The 11,593-nt window shown below is 37.5% G+C and overlaps 1 protein-coding gene across 2 annotated transcripts in view; it reads right to left on the bottom strand.

Annotated features, from left to right (window-relative positions):
- Nucleotides 1-302: 302 nt before the first annotated feature.
- stag2a (stromal antigen 2a) overlaps nucleotides 303-11,593 on the bottom strand; it is an 18,648-nt gene continuing 7,357 nt past the window's right edge. The window contains exons 9-34 of one of the 2 annotated variants that reach the window (XM_035666886.1): nucleotides 10,965-11,038; nucleotides 10,595-10,718; nucleotides 10,070-10,168; nucleotides 9,775-9,854; nucleotides 9,420-9,527; nucleotides 8,912-9,020; nucleotides 8,592-8,709; nucleotides 8,385-8,488; nucleotides 8,203-8,295; nucleotides 8,003-8,092; nucleotides 7,705-7,908; nucleotides 7,551-7,621; nucleotides 7,311-7,398; nucleotides 6,726-6,806; nucleotides 6,201-6,293; nucleotides 5,903-6,077; nucleotides 5,659-5,798; nucleotides 5,467-5,568; nucleotides 5,037-5,185; nucleotides 4,801-4,929; nucleotides 4,476-4,684; nucleotides 3,972-4,209; nucleotides 3,760-3,870; nucleotides 3,482-3,608; nucleotides 3,037-3,114; nucleotides 303-2,426 (exon numbers count right to left, since the gene is read on the bottom strand). In XM_035666886.1, coding sequence (XP_035522779.1) covers nucleotides 2,403-2,426; nucleotides 3,037-3,114; nucleotides 3,482-3,608; nucleotides 3,760-3,870; nucleotides 3,972-4,209; nucleotides 4,476-4,684; nucleotides 4,801-4,929; nucleotides 5,037-5,185; nucleotides 5,467-5,568; nucleotides 5,659-5,798; nucleotides 5,903-6,077; nucleotides 6,201-6,293; nucleotides 6,726-6,806; nucleotides 7,311-7,398; nucleotides 7,551-7,621; nucleotides 7,705-7,908; nucleotides 8,003-8,092; nucleotides 8,203-8,295; nucleotides 8,385-8,488; nucleotides 8,592-8,709; nucleotides 8,912-9,020; nucleotides 9,420-9,527; nucleotides 9,775-9,854; nucleotides 10,070-10,168; nucleotides 10,595-10,718; nucleotides 10,965-11,038 — 3,018 coding nt within the window. In that variant the 3' untranslated portion in view covers nucleotides 303-2,402. Of the gene's footprint in view, nucleotides 2,427-3,036; nucleotides 3,115-3,481; nucleotides 3,609-3,759; nucleotides 3,871-3,971; nucleotides 4,213-4,475; nucleotides 4,685-4,800; nucleotides 4,930-5,036; nucleotides 5,186-5,466; nucleotides 5,569-5,658; nucleotides 5,799-5,902; nucleotides 6,078-6,200; nucleotides 6,294-6,725; nucleotides 6,807-7,310; nucleotides 7,399-7,550; nucleotides 7,622-7,704; nucleotides 7,909-8,002; nucleotides 8,093-8,202; nucleotides 8,296-8,384; nucleotides 8,489-8,591; nucleotides 8,710-8,911; nucleotides 9,021-9,419; nucleotides 9,528-9,774; nucleotides 9,855-10,069; nucleotides 10,169-10,594; nucleotides 10,719-10,964; nucleotides 11,039-11,593 lie in introns of both variants that reach the window. The other variant, XM_035666885.1, reaches the window with a different exon arrangement.

The raw sequence follows: 11,593 nt of genomic DNA on the forward strand, positions 1-11,593 counted from the left end.
TAACTCAATTACATGTAATCTGTTACTCCCCAAGCCTGTTAACTAGCTACCCTTTAATAACACGATTTCAAACCCTACTTTTTTGTGCTTAAAGGAGTTACCTGAACAAACTATAGTAAAGCAATGGTTTCTGTTTAATCTGAACAATGTGTGCTAGAAATAGAGAAACTATTACATATGGGAAACATGGGTAAAAGTTGTTAGTTACATAAAGAATATAAATAAAGTATTTCTTATTAAATCCCTCAAATTTTCATTGACCTGTAGGCCACACCTAATTTGGAAGTATGGATCGACAGCCATGGTGTTAAAATCATCACGCAGTCACAGAGGGTTTATTCTGTTCATGTTACATCTCCAGACATAAATACAAACCTTAAAGGATGCAATGGGCACGTTGAAAATAGAATAAAAACACAAATTTAATATACACAAATATTTAAATATGTGTAAACATACAGACGTATGCACATCTTCAGCAGTTCAATGCAAAACAGAAAAGATCCAAAATGATTAATGTAACTTTACAGGCAATTCTAAGATGTATTTTTCTCATCTGCCTAACATGAATAGTTAGTATGTATATGGTAATGTTCAATACCATGTGATCTGTTTCTCCAGTTTATAGTGAGATTCTGAGAAAATTAGGGATTTGTTTCTAACTACAATATGAATACACCATTTCCCGTAAAATCTGAATCTGCCAACCAGGCCAACACACAGAGGTAAAGAAATATCGCAACGATTCATTGAAAGGCAAACAAAACAATGTATTTTATGTATACTTGCAAATTAGAAGGTTAACTTCAAATAGTTACATTCTATTTATTTAACGTTTCCCTAAAATTTCAAGCAAACAGAAACTGCAAATATAAAATGAGCACCAATTCACAATATATTACACATCTGTAACTGTATAATATACAAGTCTGATACTATAATAGTTGACTAATGAATTCTAAAACTTTGTATTCAGAATAATCTATAAGTCTTATACACGCAATAGTGGTACATCAACTAAATTGGTGAATTGAAGAATTCCTCTGCACACTTGCAAACTGGAAAAAAAAAACAACACACATCTTTCTCAAACATTTCTCAAATCCTTTCTTCTAAAGATTGTAATTATGGGTTGTCTGTATTACTAGATATTATTAGATACTATACAGTGGAGAAAATTAGTCAAGATATAGGAAAGATTACACATTTAAGATTGAGTCACAATTTTATGTATGAGACTGTGAATGCTCCCAATATTAAAAAATAGTTTTAGATGCAGCCATAAATTTGTCAAATTACTACATTTGAGCAATGCCTTAATTTGCACCCATTCGTTATAGAGAGATGGAAAGAAAATACAAACAGCTGGCCATATCTATAGTAACATAATCATTTTCATTAAAAAGGATTATTTCAGCATCTATGTGAAATAACATGATTAGAAACCATTAATTTACATTTGATTGTCATTACAAAATATCTATAAATCAAAGTCATCTATAAGGTATAAAAGCAGAACACGTACATTTCTAAAAAATACCATCACAAAGAAATCTGAGAATGTCGTATATCATTTGTGGCAAGGCCTTTGAACAGTATGAGACGCCAGTTCACATTATACTTTACTGTGTACATGTTTCGATATATGGCTACATGCCATGCCAAAGTCTACAGTTTAAGTACAGCAAGTGAACGCAATATCACCGACACCTTCACAATGTAATGCAGTCAGATTCAATAGAACTGCAATAAATGCTGTCTTTATGAAGCTCACGATGCTCAATGTCTGTTTAGATTGTGTCACAGAGGCATGGATTGAAGCCTATGATCATTTCAAAAATATGGCTGTAAAATTATCATAGAGTTGAATTAACACCTCTGTGGCAAAGTGCAGTGTCATAGTGTTTCAACAACGAGCCTACAAGCATCATAAAGGTAGTATTACTTTGCAGGGCTATTATATTTCTATCCGCTGGTGTTCATGAAATTGTGTTCACCCCTCCTGTATATTGGCCAGTATGTATTTACATCAGACAATTTTTGTCTACTGAATGAAAAAGATTAAAGGTATATATTATTAATTTGAATTTTGATCTGTTATTGTCCCCTCACCATGCAACTGCCACATGTCTGTACTGCTTCACCTTCGTGAAAGCAAACATAAAGTTCTTTTTTAGATTAACTGAACAAAAACAGAAACATTTCTGCTGCAGTGTGACAAAAGTCCAGTGTGTGAAAATATCAGAATAAAATTCAAATTCGAGCTCCCCCTCTAAATTTTAACAAAGTGTTGAAGAGGCAAACATTGGTGTCTCGCAAACCATTTCTAGTAGTCCATTCATCATCCATCGGATCTTCCAAGGATTTTGAGAACACATTCTCCTTGTTGCATCCAATTTGTTTTAAAACATAGAAACATTGAGAACCTAAAGACATACAAGAAAGTAATTTAGAAATCCACAATATTAGAAAAACAATTTTAGCCTAAATATACAAGAAAAAACTAGTATTTTATATATATATAATATAGTCTGTTCGTATTTGGGTGAACAATGATTTTATTACTTTAATCTAGCAATTTTTATGCTTTTTGCCATTATGATTGTCAGAGTCATCCAGAGGAAATGCTGCAATTTCTATCGATCACTGCCGGCTTCTGTGATGGAGAAAGCTACAAATGTTTCAGAGTGAGTTGAGTATTTGATACTCAAAAGATGGATTTTTGGTGAGGTAACATTAGTAACACACACACACACACACACAAACACACAATACCACTGTTATTGTCTAAATTAAGACAAACTATACAGCTGACATCTTGTGGACTTAATGTCTGTTGACCCCAGGGAGACTAACTGTGCTTTTAGGGATCCTAACAGTTAAAAAAATTAGAAAACTCAGTTACCTCAAGATAAAAATGATGAGCAACCTTGGCCACCCACAACCTCTGTACAATACCAAATATCACATTTACATATTAAAATTAAAAAAGAAGCAATTAAGTAAATTGTATTATAAGAAGTGGAAAATCCTTACTGAGTCATCCATGATGGAAGATGGATCAAAGTAGTCTGGCTTTAGTTCAGTTCTTTCTCTGCGATTCTTTGATGCTGGCTGAAAAATAACAGCTCAGTCAGAACAATGCACCACAAAATGCAATAGGAATAAGAACCAAAAAGGCTATTTTAACTTTATATACAATACTTAATAACTGTGGCAATCAATTGCTGACAATCATGCCGATGTGCAAATTCTAAGATTTGGCACCACAGGGAAGGAAAAAAATGTGCTACCAGTAAAGCATGACTGGAGCATACAGACAGTTCAAATGTGTTGAGGAGCTTGTAACATTTACTGTATAGAATGACAACTGCATATTATATAACCTTTAAAAGGTGACGATATGTCGACGCTGTGCTCACAACATGTTTCCACTGCCCCCAAGTGGCCAAAGAAATCAGTTAGTGCAGGTGTACATTACCAGGTCAATGTCCATTGTGTCAAAATCCATGCCCTCATTGATGTCCTCCAAGCGGTCCTCTGATGACATCATCACATCCTCCACGATTGGCTCCTCATCATCCTCCATGAGCCCAGAGCCTCGACGACTGAGGAACACATATAAACACGTGTTAGGACATAGTGTTTTTTCACATACTATCTATTGGCTTGATGTTATTTTAAAAACGATAACATTTTCCAGCTTTCTTCCACATTTCAGATCTATTTAATAAACTCTGAAGAGATGTGCCATCTCACATTGCTTGTTGCATGTGGTTCCTCATCTTGGCATAGTGCATGGTAACCCGCTCTTGCTGCTGACGGGCTTCAGCTTGTTGCCTCTGTGTCAACATCCAAGTAACCTGGGTACTGCGGGGACAGTGTTCAGTATTTAACATGATTTCATAATACCCATAGTTCAACAAAAGTAATCAAGGTGAAGGAATAGATGTGTAGAAAGGTTTTTGTACTTGTAATCAATGGCAGCCTGGGGGTGATGGTGTGGCTGCTGCTGGGGAGGCACAGGCTGATGGGGATGCTGCTCTGTTGGCATGGTGTATGCGGCCGTGTAGCTGTCCTCTGGCCTCATCTTCTTTGGATCCCTCAGTACAGTGGAGGTGAGGTGGGGCGAATGCATCATCACTGGCGTCTGCACGTTCTGCTCACGGTTCACCCAGACTGCATCACTGCTGCTGCAGCTGTTCTCTTCTGCTACAGAAAACAATTAATTCAATGACAGGATACTTTGTATTTACAGAGGAGGAGCCTCTCAGAATCAGTTTTCCCTAATGACACACATTGTTGAAATACGCATGTACAACAATTGTATCTGTTTGTCATTTGACAACTACTACCACACATTTAGGAACATTAACAACAAACTCGTAAAAATGGATTCCTATACAATTCATATAGTACAAACAGTAAATCTTAATCTTAATCTACCAAAGTATAGTGATGTCAACATTGCTCACCTTCAGGCAGTTTCCGTTTGCTAGCAGCAGCTGGCTTGGACTTCTTACTTCTGATGGTGGACCCTCGACTGCTGATTCCACTGATGACAGACATGGTGTCGTCGTCCCCTCCGACCTGCAGGGAGTTCCTGTACGAGATGAGGGGCAGCCAGCAGTCCTCTCGCTGCAGGGCCATCTGAAACGTCATGAATCGCTCCAGATACATGTGACTGTAGAAGTGCCAGAATGACAACAGTCGTAGTTAGGACATTTTCAGAGTTCCTCGTCGGACTCAATGCTCATCACAAACACAAACCACGGCACACGTCTCGTAGCTTAAACTTACACTGTTCTCTTGTCCTGCCGAATTAGTTTGCTAGAGAACTCGCTCAGGATATCCAAAAAGGCTAGATTGAGAGGTGGACTCCCCTCTCCTTGGGGACTGGGTTCTTTAAAAGCGAACTCAATTCCATCCCTAAAACAAATACAGAAAGAAATAACAGCTGAAAAGCTTTTATCATTAAAACACAGATGTCATTGTAGGAATGAGTTGCATGCAAAGCAGAAAGTCTGGTTACTTACTTATGTAACATGGCAATAGCCTCCCTGGTCTTCAACTGATCCAAGCCAAAAGTCAACGAGAAGCGCCGGGCGAGCTCTTTTATGCCACAGAAGGCTGATGATGAGCGGTCGACATTGAAGCCAAGATCAGACAACATCTCATTGAATAACTACAAAAGAAAAGAAAAAAACAGAAATTGATTCCACATTTCTTTACAGGTGGTTTCACAGACCCACAGGTCTAAATCTCAAACTGAATACATTTGTGATCTGTTGTAACTTAAGTCAGTTGTTGCCCAATTTATTATATAATATATAATATAATTCAATCTGACTGGAACAACCTTTTATAAAAAATGATGCCTCATAGATTAACATGAATGTTTTTCATATTGGATTTGTTGGTACACAAATCTAATCTTTAAGTCTCTACCTGTGCAAACAATCTTACCGCTTGCAGGCTCAATATGAGTGTCTTTGCACACTGCACTTTGTCGATTTGTCTTGTTTTACTCATCGTTTCCTTGATGATATCTCCGTAGTCATTGTAATACTAAGGAGAAAGAAAAGTAATACTGTTAACAAGAAGAGCGGGGCAGGAGGAATTCCTCATAATTGATTTTAAAAAGAGGTTTGAACCTACCCTCATATATTGTTTAAATATATCTGCTCCAGTGTTCATTTCCACAACATTGTAAATGATTAATTTGCAATAGGCAGCTAGAAGGTTTCTTCGCTTGTGCAGAGCCTCAATTTTACTGGCTTCATCATCTTGCTGTCCATCTGAAAAATATATTACAAATATTACAAAATAAACCATTAGCAGTGAATGTCTCCTCTTTTAAATTTTAGTGTGGTTAATTAACACAATGGTGATGGACTCTGACCTGTACTGTTGTTGTCATCATCCTGATCAATAAACACTTGATCCAGAATGAAGTTGAGTAGCTCGGCCTGCAAAGAAGAGTCTGGCGTATAGACCAGAGGCTCCAGTTGTTCCCGGCCTGAAGACATAATTTGATGACTGAAGATCAATAGCAGATCACATAGTATGGTGAAGGCCTGGAATAAACACAACACTTCAGCATTTATAAAAAATACCAACCAACCGAATTTTGAGTGGTACTAAAATGTCCATGTGGAAAAGTCAGGGATAATAGAACAGTCCTATCAGCGTAATCCCACCTGTTCTTTAACTGCGGTGTTGATGCTGTTTAGGTAACGCTGACACATTAAGCAGAAAGCTCTCATTTGTTTTCTCAAGGTCACCATATCACCCTGAAAGGAGCAAATAGTTAGACAGTCCTGTAAGTGAATAGATCTATATTAATTTATAGTTCAGCAGTCCAAACGATGAGATAAAACACAGCGAGTCAGTATCATAGTTTGATCCAGCTACACCGGATGGAAACTTGTGCTCTGGATGGGAATTTCCTACTTACGGAAACCTTTAGGTGACAATATAGTGCCAAAATCAGTCTTTGAGAAAAATAATAGTAGTAGTAAAAATTAAAAGATGTGTAAAAGGTACTCCATGTACCTGGTGCCAGTCGGTAGTTATTTGTCATGATAACAATGTAACTATGTAACTATTTGACAAATGTATGCATAGAAATATTTTGTTATTTAACTAATATCTTACTTACACTTTTTCTTATACATGTATTTTTCAAAGTCCCAAAAAATGTGTAATGACCAACAGGTAAATACCTTTAACGAACTGCCGTCTGAAACCTTCGCCAGGTGCCACAGGATGATGTAATGTGTGCACTGCATTGCGTGAATCACAATCTGGGGGGTAGGAGGCAGTAAGTAAGTAATTTTACACACAGTCCGTGCATTTATATGTCGTTAACTAACCAGGTTACTCAGAGAAATCAGGTTATGCAGGTAATCGGAGAGCTCACTGTAAGTCATAAGTGCAGCAGGTCAGTAATCATATTTCTTTCCTATAGCAACCTTACTGCTGGCAGATTAGAACTGTATTAGTAACAGAAGACAGCTCGAATGTGTCTGAATTTTACAAATAGTGTTCAAATACTAGTGGCTACTAAGAGTTAAGTTTCAGTTGCAGTTGGAAATTATCTCTCCTTTCTCTTTTGTCATCTGAAAAAACAATTATAAACCCTGTTACCCATATACACAGCCAAGTTTTTCTAATCCTGTTCCCTGATTACAGAAAGTGTGTAACCTTGAGTGCATGTAAAGGCACTGATTGACAGAAATAGTTGGTTTAGCATTTTGGGGACGTTACTAACAAAGATAGAGAAGACTCTATTGTTAAGGCTGCGATACCTGTTCAGGCATATCTCCGTTCTGCAGACCTGTGTTGAGTAGTCTGTAGTTGCTGGTGAAGAGATCCCACTTAGAGAGGTCATGTGCACTGGAAGCAAAAAGAACACAACAGATAAATAACACATAATAACTAATTAACGCAAATGTCATATGCGTCAAGAAAACCCTTGTCTTCAACAAATATTATATATTTAAATAAATCTATTAAACATGAGCATAAAAGTTTTAACGTTGCTTTACTTGTGGAAAGCGCTGATCTTCTTGAGTGTTGATAGAACCTGGTAGGCATCATCCTCATCTGGTTCTTCACCCTGACAAACAAGATATCAAACCTGTAAAATCATCCACTCTTTCTTTCAAATCCATGCAAAAAGAAACATCTCATAGCTCCCACCTCTTGTAGGAAGTCCTCCAGGAGTCTATTGAACTTGTCTACAAGCTCATCGAGAAGCTGGGAGCGGGCGATGTCCACACGGTTGAAGATGGTGAATTCTTCGTTGCAGAGATTGTGGTAGGTGGTAGAGCAGGCTTCTAGGACCTCAGTGTCTGTGTGCTTGTCCTGGACCTCCCAGATTTGCCGCAACAAGGCATCCAAATGCTTTATGGGAACAAGACAGCACATAACATTGTTTCTCTTAGACTGTGCGATTTACATGTTGCATGATCTAGGACTAATGTAAAAATTTACAAACCTTTTCTAACCGGCCAGTTGTGTAGATGTCAAGATCAAAGTACTTTGGTATTTGTAGCAAATTGGTCACCTTATCAATATCAACGCAATACTAAGACAAGAAAAGAGGAAGAAGTTACGTTGAATGTTTAAGAACCTGTCACCCAAATACACAACCCAACTCTGATAGCTGTTAGCTGTAGTGCAACAAAAGTCAATCACCTTTGCCAGTAACAGAGGCAATGCGACTGCAAACATCTCTGTAATCCGTGTCCGATCATCCAGCTGCGTTTTCTTCTCCTTCGCAGTCAGGACCTTTTCCACACACAAAAACCCAACCATGTTAACAACATGAAATCATCCAAGAAAATTAATCTCTACGTCGAGCACGTTGAGACACTCACCCTCTTCCCTGTGCCTCTGCCTACTGGAGGGTGGCATTCACAGGCTTGCCGAATGGCACAGAGCATGATCTCAACTAGAGCCGTCTCCTGGCGATCAGTCAGGGCTAAAAAAATCACGGCACAAAAAGTTATGGACAATGTCATAAAAGGACTTGCNNTGGTGCTGGAAATGTGAGCTAGTACTTGTCTGAAAGAGTGAACACTCACCCTCTTCCCCTGGCACAGGCTCATCCAGCAGCAGGCTGATCATAGTCTCCCAGTCCTTCAGCAGCTCTGACGCACACTCCCACAAGCTATCCACCAAGTAGGCCCCATGTTCGTGGAGCTGCAAAACATCAAATGTTTAAATACTATTAAGTAAAAGTAAAGGAGTGGGATAACATTTTATTTAAAAAACTGAAGCAAATGCAATTATCTTATTAAATAAGACTTTAACTCAAAATAAGAATAACAGACTTCTTAAGGACATTTTCATTACAATGAGCACTGGATTAACATCTAGAAGTGAGACACAAAGGCCTGGTTACCTCGCTCTCCAAGAAGAAGAATACAGTAGTCTTGATAAGGCTGCCATTGAGGCTCTGCCTGCCCCTCCTGGGCAATCCCTCTTCCTCAGGACTTTGATGGCTGAAGAGCCTTCAATCAGCACAATACAAAATGCTGTTAAAAAAGCCCGCTTAAGGCAGGTGACCAGACAAATGACCAGATTTTGTGATTTCCCCAGTTTTTTCCATTATATTTATTTTAATACCATAACAAAATAGCTTTTCACTGTTTGCATGATCCATGATTGTAAAGCTACAGGTTATATGTACATTACACAAGTATTTTGCAGTGCCATTTCTGTAAGGAGTCTAGAGTTTAGAAGCTCTGTTGAAGGGAGGTAGTTGTTCAATTTCTTTGCACTTCTGTTCTTGCTGTGAAACAAGATGAGTCCAACGTAAACTAATGTGAACCCAAGCAGACTATAACCGGCTTCAATCATGTTATGTGACCTAATATAAATAGTTTGAAAAGATGCAATAAAACACTTACTTCTTAAACAGAAATTCCCCTGCTGAAACAGCGATCGGTCGATGTGCTGAGTAAACCAGATGATACACACTCTCACAGTCCTCTGCTGTCAGAACCTCATCACTACTCCTGTTACGTAAAATACATACTATATTAATAACAAAAATCAGTTTAATGACTTTGTGGTTGAGCATTTAGAATTAGACTTAAAGGTAAATGTGTGAGACGGTTCGTTTAAAATGTTCACATAGAAGCTTTTAGGATCAGGGAGAAAATACAAATATAAACTCTCTACTCTTTAAAAAGTGTCAAAATATGGCTTCATAATGCAAATTCAAAAGCAAAATTATGCCATTCAAGAGGGGAGGTTACTCACTGTAAGACAAGTGTCAGTAGTTTAATGGCTTGCACTGCAACATCATATTCTTTGTCCAGAGTCATAGACACAATGCGGTCCTGCCAATGAGAGTAACTTTATGTTTCAGATACAGTATCTCAGCTACAACATTAGTTGTCATACATGGGTATAATAAGGTCAAAACTATGTTATTGCTCTTTAGTTATTTGCATATAAAGACACAAAAAGTGAAGAACCTGTACATTTCCAACACATTTTAATGATGTGCAAGAAGCCTCTAACTGGTACTGAAGCGATACGGCTGCTGGCTCACCTTGAAGCGACTTGTGAAGAGCTCCAGTCGTGCACCGAGCTCTCTGTTGTAGAAAAGGCCTTGCAGGGCAGTCAGGCACTTCAGCCGTACCTCACCTTGCTGGAGTCACAGTAGAAATATGTAAAATGTTATATAAAATATTTTAACTGAAAACTTAGGTGTTACTTTGCCATCAACCCAATTAAACCTAAAAAATATAATGATACACGTTTATAAGAGTTGCCTTTCTTTTGCTTGTTCTGCCACAGCCAAAACAATTGATTAGCTTTTGATAGAAATATGATATGGACTACGTAACATTAAGTCCTCCAACAGTTAAGGGTTCTGCTGGTCTTATGCTGATATGGATGCATCTCTCATCATGATTTAATTTATAAACATATAATAATCATAATCCTGTCCTGCATTTAAAAGAACATTTAATTGAATTAATTAACAATAAATTTTGTCTTTTTCCTAGTGTTTTTTTTCACTTCAGTAATAGAGGAACTTCAAGTGAACACAGATACTGCCTGACGAGCTCACCTTGTCATGCATTGTCCAGCCAACGTACTTCAAATAACTGTCATTGAGGAAGGCGTCACTGTACAGCTTCATCCATACTCCAATCTCTTCTATACAAATAGCTCGGATTTCAGCAATGGCATCACTGGCAAACACAAGAGAATTTATTAAATTCAGTAATGAGGCCAAAACATAACTGTTCAGAGCTGTTAGGTATCAAACTAAAATCATGTGGTGATGAAATAAATTTCACACTAGAGGGCGCCTAAAAGCCACAAATGAATACAGAGAGGTGATTGTTTGTTGTGATAAGACTGTGTGATCAGAGGCACCACAGTGAAATCTCAGAGTCAACATACAGTATGTGTAAGTCAATTAAGGATTCACATACCGATATCTGTGAACAAACACTCCTTTGAAAATTGCATTCATCATGTTTTCAATTTCATCTTGATTTTCTTGAAGCTGAAAGACAAACACAAAGTGATATGTTTTAAATACAGCCAAAACAAAACTTCCCTTTTCCCTTAACACAAAAAGTATGAAGAGAGGTTTTCTGGAAAGAGCTCCCATTTAGCACTGCTGGCATTATTCTGTTTTTTTTGTTACTTTCAACAAATTTCAACCAACAACCATTTTTAGGGCATTTTAAATGACCAACACAGTAATTAAAAATGCCTTAAAAATGGGCCACAAATATTACATAAAGTTTTATTTTAAAAAACTAAGTAATTTCCCAAAACAGAAGTAAAACATTTGTTGGTGAGGATTTTCAGCCGTCAGGAGTAAATGTGTTTTTAATTGTTTAGGACTGAAATTAAGCTATATGAAGCACTGGCTACACAGGCAATACTAAAATATTGTGGGCCTCATGCAAGAACATTTGAGTACCGTAAACCTTCCAATAAAAGCAGGGTCCCTATTCTTATTTAAAGTCTTATTTAAAAGCCTGGTGTGGCTACACGTTTTGACAAATAAACGCAGTTCTCCAATAGAGGATTTTATAGAAATTATCTTGAT

The sequence above is a fragment of the Morone saxatilis genome, unplaced genomic scaffold (genome assembly GCF_004916995.1).
Source record: "Morone saxatilis isolate NCDOM2014 unplaced genomic scaffold, NCSU_SB_2.0 Contig20, whole genome shotgun sequence".
In the NCBI taxonomy this organism is placed as follows: Eukaryota; Metazoa; Chordata; class Actinopteri; family Moronidae; genus Morone; species Morone saxatilis.